The sequence below is a fragment of the Ictidomys tridecemlineatus genome, chromosome 15 (genome assembly GCF_052094955.1).
Source record: "Ictidomys tridecemlineatus isolate mIctTri1 chromosome 15, mIctTri1.hap1, whole genome shotgun sequence".
Lineage (NCBI taxonomy): Eukaryota > Metazoa > Chordata > Mammalia > Rodentia > Sciuridae > Ictidomys > Ictidomys tridecemlineatus.
Genome location: NC_135491.1, coordinates 14,836,185 through 14,854,985, shown reverse-complemented (window position 1 = coordinate 14,854,985; position 18,801 = coordinate 14,836,185). Strand labels below are relative to the sequence as shown.

General features: G+C 49.3%; 1 protein-coding gene across 1 annotated transcript; it reads right to left on the bottom strand.

The window, feature by feature from the left end:
• Positions 1-10,598: 10,598 nt before the first annotated feature.
• On the bottom strand, positions 10,599-18,745 carry Rinl (Ras and Rab interactor like). Its single transcript, XM_013363406.4, has 11 exons — positions 18,488-18,745; positions 16,574-16,813; positions 15,381-15,483; positions 14,501-14,573; positions 14,360-14,424; positions 13,890-14,039; positions 13,400-13,813; positions 12,612-12,929; positions 12,234-12,365; positions 11,980-12,143; positions 10,599-11,897 (listed from the first exon to the last, which is right to left on the bottom strand). Exons 2-11 carry the CDS (start codon positions 16,778-16,780, stop codon positions 11,835-11,837), a joined length of 1,689 nt encoding a protein of 562 aa, XP_013218860.3. The 5' UTR covers positions 16,781-16,813; positions 18,488-18,745; the 3' UTR covers positions 10,599-11,834.
• Positions 18,746-18,801: the final 56 nt, after the last annotated feature.

Here is an 18,801-nt window from a genome sequence, read left to right as displayed (position 1 = left end):
GTAAGTTATGTATCCCATTACTTTATTCTTTCTTTCTTTCTTTTTTTTCCTGTAGTGGGATGGAACCCAGTGTAAGGTCCTTGCTTAGCATCTGGCAGCAATCTTAAGTGAGAAAGGCTCACCACCCTGTCATACCAACCCAACCCTTCACTGCCTGCCTTCTTTCCCGTCCAAGGGAGCATCACCAGCCCCTCATACCAACCCACCCTTAACCACTCACATTAGGACCCGTCTGGCTCTAATCCCTGAACCTGCCCCATCAAAGTCCCAAACCCCAAGCCTGTTTTGCCTCTCTCCATCTAGGGAGAGATGTGCCTTTATTTGTCACCTTGGCAAAGGGAGCCTCCCTCAACGTCTACTTCAGGCCTCCAAGCTTCTCACTGCCATTGGAACTGAAGATGGCGGCTAAGTAACCTCCTTCTCCAGTGGGCACTTCCCCCCGACCTCTCTCCTTGTTATAGGCCTTTGGCTGATGCTCACCGCCTGCGTCTTTAGATTTATTCAAAGCCAGGTTCAAAGGATCTCTACCCAAACCATGAGCCAGCTTCTGTCACAGGTCAGCATCGCCTGGCTCCTCCTGACTGTCACCATTGCCTCAGTGACACCCAGCGCCCCTAACAAGGGTCCAGATGCCGCCCCTTCCCAGCAGGAAGAGGCTACAGAAGATTGATCTATGTCCCTGTCCCTTAGGGGGCCCAATAACAAAAAAAAAGGGGGGGGGAGGTAAAGTCCTTGCTTAGCATCTGGACGGCCATCTTAATTGAGAAAGGCTCACCACCCCTCACACCAACCCAACCCCTAACCACCCGCAGTAGGACCCGCCTGGCTCTAATCCCTGAACCTGCCCCATCAAAGTCCCAAATCCCAAGCCTGTTGTCTCTCTCCATCTATGGAGAGATGGCCTTCAGCTCTGACAAGTTACCTCTCCTGTGTACCTATTTCTCGATCACCTATCTCCTGGTTCCTCCCTTTCCTTTCACCCAGGGCCTAGGCAGGCCCCCAGCACCAAGCTGTAGCCCAGCCCTTTATTTTATTTTGAGTCAGGGTCTTGCTAAGTTGCTGATACTGGCCTCAAACTTGTGATCCTCCTGCCTCAGCCTCCCAAGTCGCTGGGATTTAGGTATACATTACATTTTGGATGCTTTACATTTTGTACATTGCATTTTGGTTAATGGCATGCATACCCCACAGAGGTCCCATAAGAAGGTCTAGCCTAACAGTGTCAGCCATCTTTGTGGTAAGTACACTGATGTTTGCATAATTCCCGGGGCCTCCCCCGCTTAAGTGAGGCCGCATTCCTCAGTGACCCTCTCTGCAGGCATTCAAGCATTCAACAGTTAATTGAGCCCACACCATCTGGGGCAGGTGGGTTAAAACCGTCAATGTCAACGACAGAGCTAAAATCAACACTTCGGGATGACTTTCCATGGACAATAAATAGGGAAAACTTGTGAGATGGCGGTAACTGCTGGGAAGAAAAATGAGGTGAAGGGGACCCGGGGTTGTGTGAGGGCAGCGTGTGCTGCTCAGAGGTGTCCCCAGGGGAGGCTTCTTTGGGAAGGTGACATTGTGGATACTGGGAAAAGAGCATTCCAAGCAGAGGGACAGCCAGCGTAAAGACCCTGAGGTGCCAATGGGCAGGGCCATGACTCCAAACCGCTCCTGTGGGGCTCAAAGTGGCCTGTGGCCAGCCCCCCCCCACACACTCCCCGTTACTTTGACTGTTGTCACCAGTGTGAGACACCACAGTGAAGTCCTGCTAGGGCTATAACTCAGTCATAGAGCGTTTGCCTCAGATGTGCTGAGGCCTTGGTGTGAGTCTCAGTACCACAAAAAAAGTTAATTAGGCAATAACAACAAAAGTTAATTAGGCAATACACGTTCGTGGTGCAAACAGCAATCAAACATCAAACTTGGAATGATCAGCCTCCTTGCCTGTCCTCATTTCTCTCCCAGAGGCAGCCACTGCTACCAATCCCTGAGTGTCCTTCCAGAAATATCCTAGACGCACAGAGCAGATTCTTGAACACATCCCCCATCACGAAATTTGGGAAATGTTCCGAGAATTGCATGGTTGGGCAATTTTGTCACGTGAACGTCATGGAATGTTCTAACACAAACCTGAATGGCACGGCCACCTACACACCTAAACTATGTGCAGTGCCTATTTGTTCTTTGTAGACCAAAGAGTGATTATGTGTGACATTGACTGTACGATACCCTTTTCCATATTTCATACAAATGTTTCTGGTCTTTGACTTTTTTTGGAGGATCAGTTTGTATTTGTATATAAAGAACTGCTTCATTATTTGTTTTTTGTTTTCACTCTTAAACAATCTTATAAACCAAAGCATTACCTTAAAATTGTAACGTAATGCCTAGATATTCCCCACCCACCTTAAAAAAATAAAATATTAGTGTCTTTGGGCCCTTTTCCTTGTCTCCCTTGAATTGCCTTGCCATCTCTGCACTCAAGGGGGTGACCACTAAGCCAGGCATGGCAGGGCGCACCGGTAATCCCAGGGGCTCTGGAGGCTGAGGCAGGAGGATCACCAAGTTCAAAGCCAGCCTCAGGGACTTTGTAAGGCCCTAAGCAACTCAGTGAGACCCTGTCTCTAATTAAAATCTAAAAAAGGGCTGGGGATGTGGCTCAGTGGTAAAGTGCCCCTGGGTTCAATCCCTGGTACCAAAAAGGAAAAAAAAAAAGGTAACCACTGTCGTCCTGAAATTTGTCTTTATAATATACTTGCTTTTCTTTATGGTTTTATTACAAACCTTTTTTTTTCTTTATTGTTTAATCTTTTCTGTTCAGAGATCTCATAAAATGGAATCACATTGTTTGTATTATATATAAATATGTTTATGTTTATATATAACAATAAATATAGTATATTCAATTATGAATTATCAAATATAAGTATATATTATAATAGATTATATAAAATTATAAATATAAGTTAAATCATTTATATATAAATATATGTATTTATGTTATATATGTATAATAATTTATTACTTATAATAAATAATAAAATATATTTATACGTAATATTATTTATTTCATGCAAATATACATTCATATGTTGTAAATATGTACATAAATATAAATTTTTTTCCCTCTCTATTTTTTTGTTTAGCTAAATTGGACCCAGGGTCTCATAAATGCTGGGCACATGCTCTATATCTCAGCCCTTTTTCTCTTTTGGTACTTGGAATTGAACCCAAGGTTGCTTAGCCACTGAAATACCCATCCCCAGTCCTTTTTATTTTTTTACTTCGAGACAGGGTCTCACTAAGTTGGTTAGGGCCTCCATACATTGCTGAGTCTGGTCTTGAACTCATGATCCTCCTGCCTCAGCCTCCAGAGCCACTGGAATTACAAGCATGCGCCATTGTGCCTGGCTCCGCTGAGATTTGTCCAGGGTGGTTGAAATATCTTTTTTAGGGCTGGGGTTGTGGCTCAGTGGCAGAGCGCTTGCCTAGCACATATGAGGCCCTGGGTTCGAACCCCAGCACCATATAAAAATAAATAAATAAAATAAAGGCATTCTGTCCATCTACAACTACAAAAATTTTTTTTAAATCCTTTTTTGTTCACTCATTTTTGTTATTGTGTATTATCCCATTGTAGGTATGTAACACAATCTATTCTGGCAGTGGGCTAAATAGTGTGTAGGGGGGCATTTCCTAATTATTTGGCTATAAGGAAAAAAAAAGCTCTTTTCCCATTCTTAGTGATGCTTTCTAGTAAGTACGACATGTTTCCAGCCAGAGTCTATGAGGAAGTCTTTTTCTTTTTGAGCACTACTTGGGCTTAAACCCAGGGGTGCTCTACCACTGAGCTACATCCCTGGCCCTTTTTATTTTTTATTTTGAGACAAGGTCTTACTAAGTTGCCAAGTCCACAGACTTGTGATCTTCCTGCCCTGGCCTGCCCTGTGGATTACAGGTGTGGTGCCCTTGCACCTGGACTTGTTTACTGCTGAGCTACTTCCCCAGCCCGTCTTCTTTTCAATGTCTGGATAGTTTTTCTTGCATGATGTTCGGTAATCTACTTTGTGGGTGGCCATGGGGGCTGTTACTAGGCTTTCACTAACACAAAGAGAACTTAAATGATCGGCCTGATATCTATCTATCAGTTTTCACATTGGCAAATGTATCTGTAGGATAAATGCTGCCTCAAAGAAGAGGTACGGCTTATTTAATGAATTACATTATTGTTTGTTATCACTTCTTTCTCGGTTGTTTTTTTTTTTTTCCTGCTGTTATTTTTCAAAACTTATCACCCCTGCCTTGACACTGGGGATTTGAACCCAGAGACACTGTACCACTGAGTTACAGCCCCAGTTACCATTTTTTTTTTCCTTTTTGGTACCACATATTGAGCCTGGGGGTGCTTAACCACTCAGCCACCTCTCCAGTCCTTTTTAAAATTTTTCATTTTGAAACAAATTGATTAGGGCGTTGGTAACTTGCTGAGGCTGGCTTTGAACTAGCAACCTTTAGTCTATCCTAGGGATCCGCCTATTGTGGACTTTCACTGTTCCTGGAACCCTACACTACATGACCTTTTGGGTCTGGCTTCTTTTACTTGACATGTTCGCATTGTAGGATGTGTCACTATGTATTTTTTGAGGCAGGTATTGGTGATTGGACGCAGGGTGCTTTAACCACTAAGCCACATCCCATGCCCTTTTAATTTTTATTTAAGGTCTCAGTAAGTTGCTTGGTGCCTTACTAAGTTGCTGAGGCTGGTCTTGAACTTTCGATCCTCCTGCTTCAGCCTCCCAGGCGGCTGGGCTGACAGGCGTGTGCCATTGCGCCTGGCTATTTTGTTATTTTTATTTTTATGGCCAAGTGATAGTGCCCTGTCGGGATATGCCAGATTTTGCTATTGATCAGCCGACGATGGTCATTTCACCATCCCAGCTCTCAGCTTGCTGTCTCTCTTGCCACTTGTTTTTGTTTCAGGTGATTTCCTCATCCAGGTAAATGGTCACTGGCTCTCTCTGGCCTCTGTTCCCTGACCTTTCCTCTAGTGACTCTGTCTTCCCCCAGACCCTCCCTCCCACGGTCACACCTAGACCTCATCGCAGCCGCCCAGCTTTCACAGAATCTCTGTCCCTGTATTTTGATCTCTGTCCATGACAGGTCTTTTCAATTCCTTCTCTTCAGAGGCTCGGTTCCAACAAGGCCCTGGCCTGTCACCTTGCCCCTGCTCCTCCTCCCCTCCGCCCCTCCCCACCATACTTGGCTGGCAGAACCTTGATCTTCCATTGGATCTAAGGCTCCACCTACTGCTTGCCTGCATTTGTGCAGCTGAATGGAGAAAATGTTGCCACAAAATTTTTAACTGGCCTCATCTTCAATCCATCTCACTCACTTTGAGGAGACCCGCCATGCTGCTCAGTGACTTTGCCCCATGTCCCCTGTCGTGGGCCTTGGAGGTACAATATACCACACCTTCTCCTCCAACCTCCAACAGCTTCTTCCCCATCCTCACTCCCTGCAGTGACCTTCATCCTGCTTCCTGCCAACCTCCCACCACATCCCATCCCCTTTCTTTCGCCCTCTCATTCCACCTGCCCACCAGTGCCAGGCCGGCAGCCATGTTCCCACTAACTGATGCTGATGGTCTTATGGTTCTCTTCCACTATTCAAGAAATTGGTTCTCAATGGATTCAGAGACCCAGGAGAGAAATGTGGCAGGTCCCAAAAGCAGAAATAGCCTGGCTTCCTCCATCTCTTCCTGCTCCACTTCCTCCTCCTCCACTTTCTCCATCATTCTCTTCCTCCTCTTCCTCTTCACCTCTGCAGTTTCCAAGCAGAAATAGCTTCAAGGTCTCAAATTGAAAACTCAACCAGCACAGTGGTTTATGCCTGTAGTCTACTGTGGGAGCCTGGGGAGGCTGAGGCAGGAGGATGGTGAGTTCAAAGCCAGCCTCAGCAACTTAGCAAGGCCCTAAGCAACTCAGTGAGCCCCTGTCTCTAAATAAAATACAGAAAAGGACTGGGGATGTGGCTCAGGGTTGACTGTCCCCGTATTCGATCCCTGGTACCAATAAATAAATAACTAATAAATGTATAATTTGGGGGCTGAGGGCTTAGCTCAGTGGTAGGGCACTTCCCTAGCGCTTGTGAGGCCCTGGGTTCTGTGCCCAGCACTGTCATTAATTAAATAAGTTGTACAATGTGAGGAGTTTTGACATATACTCCTGTAAAACTACTGCCACATCCAGATGGCCATAAAGTAATGAAGCTATCCATCACCCTAGAAGTTTCCTCCAGCCCCCTTGTAAACCCTCTGCCCCCACCCGCTGACAGACACTCTCTGACACCCCCAGACACCTGCGGGATCTGCTTCCTGTCATCAGGGTGAGTTCATGTTTCCCGAATGCAGTTATTCAGTGTGTCCTCCATGTCTGACTTTTCCATTCAGCATAACTCTTGAAATTTCATGCATGTTGAGGTCTATGAATAATTTGTTCCTTTTTACTTCCAAGTACTAGTTTATTACATGGCTATATCACAGTTTTTCAAGTCAGGTCAACTGAGGGTTTTTTTGTTGTTGTTGTTGTTCTTGTTCTTGTTGTTTGTTTGTTGGATTTTGGGTACTAGGGATTGAACCCAAAGGTGCTTTACCACTGAGCCACATCCCCACCCCTTATTATTTTTTATTTTGAGACAAGGTCTTGCTAAGTTGCTAAAGCTGGACTCCAACTTGTGATCCTCCTGCCTCAGCCTTCCAAATAGGTGAGATCTCAGGTGTGCACCACTAGCCTGCAGTTTTGAATTTTTGATGTAGTCCAATTTTTTTCTTTTGTGACCTATTCTTTTGAGAACTTAGCCAAGAAATTATGGCCAAAGCCAAAGTCATGAAGCTTTTTCCCTGTGATTTTCTGAACACACTTTTCTCCTAACCCCATGCAATTCACTTAACCCTGTGACACCAGATGTGAAGGGACTTTTTTCCACACACACCAACTCTGCAGCGGATACCAACGGGGTGTCCTATAATTTAACTCAATTCTGACACTTATCTACCTGGAGAGCATCTGATCCCACAGGTTGTAGGCTCAGTCAGTCCTACAAGCCAGCGCCCACTTTGGATGCCAGTCATGAGTCCCAGGTTGTCACCTGTACTTCTGACCAACCATCTGGGAGATTCCCATGATCCGCTCCTCAGAATTGATGGATTTGCTAGCATGGCTCACAGAACTGAGAGAAGCAACCGACTAATTTTTTATACAGACAGTCCCCAAGTGACTGATATTAACTTAATATTAGATGGTAACTTTCACTTAGAATTTTTAAATTTAATTTAATTTTTTAATGCTGAGGATAAAACCCAAAGCCCCCAGCATGCTAGGCAAACACTCTACCATTGAGCTACACCCTCAGCCTGATTTTTTAAATTTTGTATTGGTGCAAAAACTATGTGCGTTCAGTAGAAACCATACTTTAAGATTTTTAATTTTTTTTTTTAGTTGTAGTTGGACACAATACCTTTGCTTTATTTATTTATTTTTATGTGGTGCTGAGGATCAAACCCAGTGCCTCACACGTGCTAGGCAAGGCTCTACCTCTGAGCCCCAGCCCCATACTTTAAATTTTGAATTGTTTTTTAAACACATGGAGTTTTTTTTTTTTTTTTAGAGAGAGAGAGAGAGAGAGAGAGAGAATTTTAATATTTATTTTTTAGTTCTCGGGGGACACAACATCTTTGTATGTGGTGCTGAGGATCGAACCCGGGCCGCACACATGCCAGGCGAGCACGCTACCGCTTGAGCCACATCCCCAACCCTAAATTTTGAATTTTGATCTTTGCATGGACTAGCCAGGTGCAGTAAGGTGCAATCTGGGGCAGCAAGCCACGGCTCCGAGTCGGCCAATCAGTGGTACACATCAGTGTAATCACTGATATGTACCACTGAGCCACATCCCCAGCGTATTTTGTATTTTATTTAGAGACAGGGTCTCACTGAGTTGCTTAGTGCCTCAGAAAATTACTGAGGCTGGCTTTGAACTCTCGATCCTCCTGCCTCAGCCTTCCAAGCTGCTGGGATTGTTTTTTTCCTCAGGTTGGCTTTGAACATGCAGATCCTCCTGTCTCAGCCTCCCAAGTAGCTGGCATATGCCACTATGCTCTGCTTTTTACCTCAAGCTTTTTAGCTTTCAAAAATGATTGCAAGGGGCTGGGGATATGTATCAAGTGGTAGGGCGCTTGCCTGGCATGCGGGAGGCACTGGGTTCGATCCTCAGCACCACATAAAAATAAAATAAAGATATTGTGTCCACCTAAAGCTAAAAAATAAATATTAAAAAAATGATTCCAAGTCTGGGTGTGGTGTAATCCCAGTGGCTCGGGAGGCTGAGGCAGGAGGATCACAAGTTCCAGACCAGCCTCAGCAACTTAATGAAGTCCTAAGCAACTCAGAGAGACTCTGTCGAAAAATAAAATAAAGGACTGGGGACTTGGAAGCAGTTAAGCATGCTTGGGTTCAATCTGAACAAACTTTTATCAAAAAATAAAAAATAATTGGGAGCTGTAAATGTAGCTGAGCAATAAAGCCCTGGCTTGCCTAGCATGTGTGAAGCCCCAGGTTCAATGCAATTGAAGTATAAAAAAAAATTGTGAAACACTTTATTTCCTGGTGCATCTTTTTTAGTTGACATCTAAATTACAGGATTTTGATCATTATAAAATGTAAAATTTTAATTTTCTAAAGCCTTTTTCTGTGACACATAATAATTATCCATAGTTATAGGGTACAGGGTCGTATCACAACACGTGTCTATAACATGTAATGATCTGATCAAATAACTGGCACAGCTATCATCTCAAACATTTGTCATTCCTCTATGTTGGGAATATTGAAGTTGAAAATCTACGAGCTATTTTGGAATATAAAATTAATTGTTGTCAATCATAGTTATCCAACTGTGCAGTAGAACACTAGAAGGGATTTCTCTTGTCCAATTTTCACCATCCTCTCTCCATGTCTTCCCCTCCTATCAACTGGAAAATCTAAATGGCAGTGCACTTCTGGTGAGTTGAATTGAGGGGGCTTTTCTTTTTTTGTGTTTTGGGGGTGGGGGTGCCAGGGATTGAACTCAGGGGCATTTAACTACTGAGCCACACCCCCAGCCCTTTTTTGTTTTTTATTTAGAGACAGGATCTCACTGAGTTGCTTAGTGCTTCACTATTGCTGAGGCTGGCTTTGAACTCGAGATCCTCCTATCTCAGCCTCCTGAGCTGCTGGAGTTACAGGTGCACACCACTGCACCCAGCTGAGAGGGTTTTTCTTAATTTTCCTTCTACCTGTGGATGAATGTCCCTGTTGCTACAAGGAGACTGAATTGAGCCTCCGCCGTTGGACTCCTATTTTTCTTTTTTATATACTATTAATTTCCACTGTTACAAATGAATACACTTTTGGTAGCTTAAACCAGTAGACATATGCCAGGTCCACCGGTGCACGCCTGTAATCCCAGGGCTCTGGAGGCTGAGACAGGAGGATCGTGAGTTCAAAGCCAGCCTCAGCAACTCAATGAGACTCTGTCTCTAAATAAAATATAAAAAAGGGTAGGTGGGTACTGGGGCTGTGGCTCAGTGGTAGAGCAACCCCCCAGCATGCGCGAGGCACGGGGCTTGATCCTCAGCACCACATAAAGAAATAAATAAACAAAATAAAGGTGTTGTGTTCCTCTACAAATAAAAAAAGAAATTCTTCAAAAAAGGGGGGGCAGGGGATGTGGCTCAGTGTTTAAGCACCTTTGGGTTTAATCCCTGGCATAAAAACAAACAAATACTAGACGTATTGTCCACTCACCATTCTGGACGTCAGAAGTCTGAAATCAGCATCTCTGGGCCAGAAGTGAAGGTGTCAGCAGGGCTGCGTTCCATCTGGAGGTTCTAAAGGTGCCTTGGTCCCTTGCCTCTTTCAGCTTCTGGTGGCTACAGCATTCCCTGGCTCATGGGATCACTGCAGTCTCCAAAGGCAGCACCTTTGTTTTATTTATTTCTATGTGGTGCTGAGGATTGAACCCAGTGCTTCTCACAGGCTAGGCAATCGCTCCACCCCTGAGCCCCAGCCCCAGCCCGGGGCCAGCACCTCTGAACTGCTTTCTGCTCTGGCTTCACGCCACCCTCTCCTATTTGTTGAGATCTCCCTCTGTCTCCCTCTTTCATGGTTGCCTTTGGAGCCCACTAAAACCGTCCCAGACTCCTCCCATTTTCAGATCCTTACCATCACTGGGTGCAACGGTGCACGCCTGTGATCCCAGCAGCTGGGGAGGCTGAGGCAGGAGGATTGGGAGTCCAAAGCCAGCCTCAGCAATTTAGCAGGGCCCTAAGCAACTCAGCAAGACCCTGTCTCTACATAAAATATAAAAAGGGCTGAAGATTAGAGTTGTGTGCCTCCCCATCTGGTTCAGTATGAGTTTTAAATAGCTCAGTAGTTTCACTGGTTTTAGTTTTTTTTCTCTTCGTTCCTTCTTTTTTTTTCTCCCCATTGTTATTGTGCTAGGATGGAACCCAGGGGCCCAGGGACTGGAGAACACCAAGAAAGCACTCAACCGCTGGGCTACACCCCAGATTTTATTTTAATTTTTATTAATGTAGTTAATAGAAATTTTAGAATTACATTCATAGTTTGTATTGTACTTCTACTCTACGGGGACAGAAGACAATTAACACAAAAAATGAGTACATTGTGTTCTATGGTAGAAATAACCCACTTAACCACTCAGTGCTTAACCACCGAGCCACATCCCCAGCCCTTTTTTAAAAATATTTTATTTAGAGACAGGGTCTCACTGAGCTGCTTAGGGCCTTGCCAAGTTGCTAAGGCTGGCTTTAAACTCTTGATCCTCCTGTGTCAGCCTCCTGAGCTGCTGGATTTACAGATGTGCACCACCATGCTTGGGTTATATGGTACATCTTGAGGGGAAAAAAAATAAAGAAAAAAAATTGTCGTTGCTATATGAAATCACCACAGTCTCAATGACTTGAACAAGTTTATTACTTTATAGCTCTCTAGGTCAGAAGTCCAGAACAAAAGCCAAGTTCCTTCTGAAGTCCCAGGGGACAATCCATGCCTCGTCTTTTAACTGCTGGAGTGTCCGCCTTGATGTCCACATCACTCTGATTTCTATTGGCATCATTGCTCCTCTGACTCTCCCTCTACCTTTTGTGTGTGTGTGTGTGAAGTGGGGCCTTCCCAGGCTGACTTGAACTCCAAGTAGCTAGGACTAAAGGCTCATGCCAACAGCATCCCTGTCTCCTTTTTTTTTTTTTTTTTTGGAGCTGGGATTGGGTAGGGACATCCTTCTGGGGTGTCATTACTTTGCCTATCACTGAGTCAGGGGGAGTAGATACCGTTCTATAAAGGGCTGTCAGGGAGAGCCTCCCTGAGGTGACATCTGCATAAGGACCTGGAGGGGAGAGAGGGTACACTGAGGATATTAGGGAAGGGCACGCCAAGAAGCAGGAACAGCTCTTGCAAAGGTCCTGAGGTGGCCATTCCCTTTTCCTGGGAACACTTCTTTTTTTTTTTTTTTTTAAAGATAGAGTGAGAGAGAGAGAGAGAGAGGGAGAGAGCGAGAACTTTAATATTTATCCTTTTTTTTTTTTTTTTTTTTAGTTTTTGGCGGACACAACATCTTTGTTGGTATGTGGTGCTGAGGATCGAACCCGGGCCGCACGCATGCCAGGCGAGCGCGCTACCGCTTGAGCCACATCCGTAGCCCACCCTTCCGTCTTGCTGTCCCTAAACCGCACTGTCCCAGCCACCTTTGTATCTTGCTTGAGGAGCAAAGAGGGTCTGAGACGGCTAATCATCAGTGGCCCCTGGCACAGTGGCGACTGCCCATGGCTCCTCAAATGGCAGGTTGGCCTGTGGGGGGTGCAGGGAGCCTGAGTCAGGAGGAAAACAGGTCCCACTCCCCCCACCTCCCGCATCCCTGACTGGTGGTCACCTGGGCTCCAAGTGGGTTCTGTCCGTGCAGCGTGCGCCTGCGGTGCCACTGGCGAAGGGAGTCACGGGCCTCGGAGCTGAGCCCCTGGGGTGCGCGGCCCGCGTCAGGCTGGTAGTGGGCGATGTGGTGCAGCGCCCCAAACCACGTGGTCAGGTAGTACCCGGCTGGGGACGAGAAGGGGCGGTCAGCGCGGCTCTCTGGGTTTCTGGTCACCGGCCTTTCCTGCTGCAGGTGTTCTGGAGGTGGGGACTCACCCTCTCCCCGTAGCTCGTCGGGATCCAAGAGCTCCATTAGAAACTCCACGTCCAGCTGTGTCTCCCCAATGTGCGGACTCCAGATCAGCTCCTCGGTCAAGGCCGGCAGGAAGGCGTCGGCCCCCAGGGGTTCTGGGAAAGCCAGAGGACAGGTCCTGAGGTGGCGGGGGCGGTGGAGACATCTGCCATCCGATCCCCAGGACCGCGAGACCTGGCTGCCTCCCCACCTTGTCCAGTATGCAAACGCCTCCTACCAGAATCCTCAGGACCGCCACCCTCTGTCACCCTCTTCTTCGACGTGCGCACAGGTGCATCCTATCTGGCTCCCCCAGCCTTCAAGCCACTGCACTCCCAGTTAGACCCCCACGGCTCCTTTACCTTGGTTGTCGCCGCCCGCCAGGCCCGAGTACACGTCGCTGCACACCTCCAGCAGGAGCGCCACCTTGCGGCGCGGCGCGCACGCGGCGTGCAGGTGCTCTAGGCGCGCGTGGATGCGGCTCCGCAGGGCGGGGGCGGGGCTTGGACCCTCAAGCCCCGCCCCCTGAGCACCTGGAGGCCCCGCCCCCACCCGCAGGGCTATTTGCCGCCGCCTCAGTCGCCTCAGTTCCTGGGCGCGGAGCGTGCGGAGTCGCGTCCACAGTGCAGGCTTCAGGGGCTCCAGCACCGCCCGGCAAACGGCCGTCTCCACAGCGGGACCTGCGGGGCGTGGGGCGAGTGAGGACAGGCCACCCAGTTGACCTACTCTGGCAGGCCGTTACCCCTCCCCAGCTTCTGGTCACCCTCAGGGTAGATAGAGGTGTGAACACGTGCCTGGGACAAAGCGTAGGGCTGTCCACGCACGAGTGAGACGGTGCGTGGGGGGCACAGGTTCTTTTATTTATTTGCTTTTTATTTAGAGACAGGGTCCCACTGAGTTGCTTAGCGCCTCGCTTTTGCTGAGGCTGGCTTTAAACTCGCGATCCTCCTGCCTTAGCCTCCCCAGCTAGGAGAGCACCACCCCGCCCGGTTGATGAACGGGCTGTGACTTGCAGGAAAGGGGCAGCGAGCGAAGAGGAAACAGGTGTGCGCACCGATCAGGAGAAAGAAGGTGGATGTGAGCACATAGGTAGGGCCAAGTGAATGCGCACCTGAGGCTGTGGGGGTTCCCTTCCAGCCCTCCCCATTACCGAGATCCTCGTCCTTCTGGGGGCCCCCCAGGCCCCTGTTCCCAAAGACAGCTCTGACTTCGGGGTCTTTTGACAAGTAATCCTGGAGGTCAGTAAGGAGGTGCCGCACATCCTGCAGCAGCTCGGTGGCCGGGTCTCCTGGCCTGTGGGAACCCACGGAATCCGAGGTGAGGCGGGCCCGGAAGCCCCGGTACTGCCTGGCCACGTAGCTGCTCCGCGCCCTGGCCAGAGCTCGGACGTGGACAGTGAGCACATCCTCCGGGGCTTCCACGTCATCCTTGTAGGGGTCGTTGTCTTCGTCCTCCTCCTCTTTCTCCTCCACCAGACTGGCCAGAGCCGGCCCAGGAGGGCGCACCTCTGGGCTGAGCGGCCCTTCCACCCAGGAGACCCGGTGCTGGACGGGGTTCCTGGCGGCTGGAAGTGAGGAGAGGGTTGGGTTCCACAGAGCAGCGGGAGCAGCGCCCTCATCTCTCCCAGGGCCCCAGCTCACCTGGATCATGCCTCTGGGCAGTCTCTGGCTCCGTCGTTTGGGGGTTCTGCTCTGTTCCCCAGCTTCCGTGCGTCTCCAGGTAGAGCTGGTTCACCACAGACAGCGCCCCCCCTGAAGGGTCACCTTGTACCCTGCCAACCTGCACAGAATCTGCAGACCAGCACAAGTAGGTGTCCCAGGTGTCTTGGGGTGAGCCCTGGTTCCTTCAGAGCACCAGGAGACTTAGTTCCTAGCCTTCTTCACTCTAGACCAAGAATGGAATGCCCCCGGATCCCTCCTTTTCCAATTCTGTCCTCTGTTAGGACTCAGGAGTCCAGGATCCCATCCCCGCCTCACTAAAGGACCCCCAAATCTAGGCCTACAGCTCTCTCTGATCTCTGGCGTTGTCCTCCTTCAGACCCAGTGATCTGGTCCCTCAAGTCCAGTCCCTGTGGAGTAGAGGGCCAGCAAGGCCACCCGCTCTTCTTTACCTTTGTATTTCTCTCCGGGCACCAGAGTAGAAGAGGGCAGGAGCAGTGTTTTAGGCAAAACATCCCTGAGAAAAGAGAAGAGAACCACAGTGTGCATCTTAGGGACAGTCCCCCTGAGCCCCTTTGATGGGTGACCGGTACCTGCTAGCTGATAAGAAGGCCAGGAGATGGGGCAGGTCTGGCATGCAGAGGTTGGAGGTCTCCAGGGACACACCTGGGGGCAGGAAGCAAGTAGGGATGAGAACAAAGAAAAAAGAAAAAAAAAAAGCAACAAGACTGGAGGGTTGGCAGATTCGTCTCTCCTGGGACACTCTACCACCATCCCTGCCATCTACCCGTGCCGCAGGGGCCTTCAGAACAGGGACAGTTCCATCTCTTAGAGTCCCCATCTTTTCCTCCCTCTTGATTCTTGCATCCCACTGATGCCACCAAATAGGATTCAGTCATCAGACAAATATTCAGCAGACAAATTCGCTGGCTTCCTGTCTCCTGTGGTGCATTTTCAGTGATTAAAATGACTGGGACCATCTTAGCTCTGGTGGTCAACAAAGGTTACATTTCTGCAGTGGCCCACAGGACGGAAACTAAATCCGCCACTCCAGGAAGACCCAAAGCAAACAAAGGCCCTGCAGCGGGAACACTTACCATGCTCAAAAGACAGGGCATGGCGGGAACAGAGTGCAGGAGGGGCATTAACAGAGGTTTCCATGGCACAGCATCTTATAGGCCGCGATGAGAAGCTTAGATGTGTATCTAAGTGTGTTGTGTGGTATTGGCAGGGTTGGAGGAAGGGGTGTGCAAAGTGGGAGTGGTGTCTGGAAAGACCACGCTGAGCACAGCTACCAGATTTCAGCAAGACCAGAGCGGGGACTACCGCCATGATCTGGGCAACAGGTGATGGGAGCTCAGACTTAGGTGACAGGGGCAGGCAGGGTGGGGCCGATTTAGAAGATATTCTGGAATGAAAGCTGACAGATCCTGGGGATACATTTGGACTAGAAACCACAGGGAGGTGCCTCACCTCCAGGCAATTTCTGGATCCTGTAGGTGTTGACTTCTCCCGGTGAAGGTCCTGTCTTCAACACCAGGACTTGGCTGGGGTCATGTCCCGTGACCAGGAAACTCTGGTGGTGGGGGTGGAGGCAAAGGTCAACTTGACAAGCGTACCTATGGATATAAACTCTCCATGTGGGTGAGACTGGTTCCCCTAAGCTTTAGGACATGGGACGGTGACTCAACCTACCCGTACTATGACTGCTCTCTGCCTACTTTTTGGTTCAGGGCATGTGACCAAGCTTAGCCAGTGGACATCTTCCACGGGAATTTTGATAGAGCTCTTTGGAAAACCTCTCTCTCTCTCTCTCTCTCTCTCTCTCTCTCTCTCAAAATGCTGGGGATAGAAACCAGGGCCCTGTGCAGGTTAGGTAGCATTCCACCCCTCAAAAGATCTCTTTTTACACTGGGGTTGCTAAGTTGCTGAGTTGGTGGGAGGTGGGATAGATTCCTGATCTGGGGACTTTGTCACCATCTTTGTCACCACAAAAGACAGTGTCCTCCTGAGGAGGAAGATGTGATAGACCCTGTTAGTTGTCCTTTCCAGATCTAGCCCATATTCCTCACAGAACTCCTTGTTCAATGCATCAGCATGCCGCGCCACAGGAAAGGCCAAATGATCTGATTGGAGTGGCTCTTAGCTTTGGCCGTATAACTCCCAGGTGAGCTGGTCCCCCCCTTACCCCCTGATCCCCCAGCAGTGACTGAACCCAAGTATTCTGCCTTTGCTTTTCCTGGTCCAAAGAAAAAAAGAAAGATACAGATACATCCGGGAACTCCTTTCTTCCGGCCTGGAATACATGTGGGCTGGGCCTGGGGAATCATGGGGGAAGTCCTAAAGAATTGTGGAGCAGCTGGCCTTGATGTCACTGAGCTGCCGGCCCAGAGTGGCAGCTGCCTTTCTAGTCATGTTGAGGGATAAATGTCTGTTGAAGCCACCATAGACTGAGCCTTTGCTACAGACCCAAACACCCAGAGTCCCCACCGTTGAGAGCAAAGCCAAGACATGGGAGGAGGAGAAAGTCACAGGTTGTCTGAGGCTCAGAATCCAGACCTTCCAGAAGCTACTTTTACTTCTGGGTTTTTTCGTTTCTCACAACCGACAGGGTCCTGCCTGGTGGTCTCAAGTGTCGTGGGAGGGTCCTCAGCTCTGAGACTCACCCCTAGTGGCCACAGCTCCACCAGGGCCTTCGCATCATTGGCCTCTAACTCTGGGACCTGCCACACACCACGCGTCCTCTGCAGGTGAAGAAGTGGGGTGCCGAGGACCCCTAGAGGAGTCTTGCCTGCTCCGTTTGCCTGTGGCAGGGCCAGCCCGTGACGTACGGAGTCCAGGAGGTCAAGGATCAGAAGTGGGCAGTGTGACATGGAGCTGGGGTCAAAGGTGCAGACCGGGGCAGCCTAGGGACAAAGGGTCAGAGACGGGGCTCAGGGTCTCATGGGGATAAAGATAGAAGGGATTTATAGGTTTGGGGGCCAGAGATGGAGACCTTGGCCCTGGCAGCCCTCACCTCTCCCGCTGGTGGGAGCCGTGGAGGCCACGTCTGGCTGGACCACCTTCAGGGTATGGGAAGCCAGTGAGCCGTGGCCTGGCCTCTGACAGGGAGGGAGATAGGGCTCAAGGCTGCTCCCCACCAGTAGAGCAGGGACCCTGACCATTCAGAAAGGACTCCAGTGACCACTCACTCCAGTGCCCCAGGTTTTAATTCTTTAATTGCTGGATGGTGGAGAAATCTGGGGATGCCGGAGAAAGGCTAGTGTCATTGGTGTGGGGAGAAGACCCACAACAGAAGCTATTTGCCAGGTGGTAGGGAATATGCCAAGATTTTCTCAACTGCTATAGCCGTGCAAATGTGGACTGACTGAATGTGGACCTTGCCAAAACCCAGGGTCTGAAAGAGGTCTCTGTCCCTAATGCAGCGACATTTGTCCAATGTAAGACCATGTGTCCTCTTCTCCCTTCTCAGACTACGGAGGGGCCCTACAATATTTTTTTCTGAACCTTTTCCCTCTTTTTTCGTACCAGGGATTGAACCCAGGGGCACTTAACCACTGAGCTACACCCCCAGCCCTTTCTTTGTATTTTGTTTGGAGACAGGTCTCCCTGAGTTGCTTAAGGCCTCTAAGTTGCTAAGGCTGGCTTTGAACTTTAGATCCTCCTGCCTCAACCTCCCGAGCTGCCGGGATTACAGGCATGCGCCACCAGGCCCGGCTCAACATTTTCTTGTAAAAATTTTCAAACCTACAGAAAATCTCAAAAGAATTTTTTAGTGCATCTTTTTAGTGCATTTTTAGGGATCCACTGTGAACATTTACCCCTATTTGCCTTATTACACATCTGCTTCTTAAGCCATAATCCCTCCATCAGACCCCAGTAGTTTTTTTTTTTTTCTTTCAGTACAGGGGATTGAACCAAGGAGCTACATCCCCAGCCTTTTTAATTAATTTATTTTTTATACATTTATTTTATTTATTCACTTTTTATGTGGTGCTGAGGATCAAACCCAGTGCCTCACATATGCTAGGCAAGCGTTCTACCTCTGAGCCACAACCACAGCTCCCTGGCCCTTTTGAGACAGGTTCTCACTAAGTTGCTGAGACTGGCCTTGAACTTGTGATCCTCCTGCCTCAGCCTCCCAAGTGGCTGGGATTACAGGATGCGTCACTGTGCCCAGCTAGACCCCAGGTACAGAGTCCAAAAGGGCTTATCCCTCAGAAGAGCACTTTTGAGTATTTCCCTGTAGCAGTTCCAGGAACAGGAAAGGAGAAAACATCCCTGAGCTCAGGCCTAGAGTTAGGTGCCGTGTCCCAGGGAGGGTGGTGAGCACGGAGGGCCCTGCGAGGACTCCCTTCCCGTCTGAGGGGGTGTGCGACAGACCACCAGCAGCTAAGAGGAGCCCAGGGTTAGGAAGGAGGCTGGAGGGGCAGGTGTGTGCCTCGTCCAGTAGACGGCGGGAGGGTGAGGCCAGGAGGCGGGTGTCCCCTGGGAGGGGGAGGATGTGGGTGGTGGAGGCCAAGGTTGGGTGGGGGCAGCTGGGGTGCAGATGCCAGATGCTGGGTCCCTGGGGGCCCTACCTGTTTCCGACGGGATGCCTGGGGTAGCAGGAAGTGAAAGTGTCCTCTAGAGAGGAAGCCGAGCAGGCAGGGGGAAGAGGCGGGGCTGGGGGTATCTGAAATCAACCTTCCCCCCTCTTTCCGGGGCTCAGGGCTTAGGAGATCGGACTCTGAAGGAAGGGACTCTGACAGGTTTGGAGGCCAGAGCTCCAAGTCAGGAGGCCCATCCACCCTTGGGGTGCCCTCCTGGCACCCCTCGCTGCGTCTCTGAAGAGCCTGAAGCTCTGTGCCCTCAGTGGCTCAGGACCTCACCCCACCCGCGGGCTGCTTCGAGT

Excerpts from the sequence above, each read along its gene's own strand:
- Rinl (XM_013363406.4), bottom strand. The coding sequence starts at position 16,780 with ATGTCACACTGCCCACTTCTGATCCTTGACCTCCTGGACTCCGTACGT. Across the intron at positions 15,484-16,573 it reads TGGAGCTGTGGCCACTAGGG|AGTTTCCTGGTCACGGGACA; the intron begins GTGAGTCTCAGA and ends CCCCACCACCAG. Across the intron at positions 14,574-15,380 it reads GATCCAGAAATTGCCTGGAG|GTGTGTCCCTGGAGACCTCC; the intron begins GTGAGGCACCTC and ends TCCTGCCCCCAG.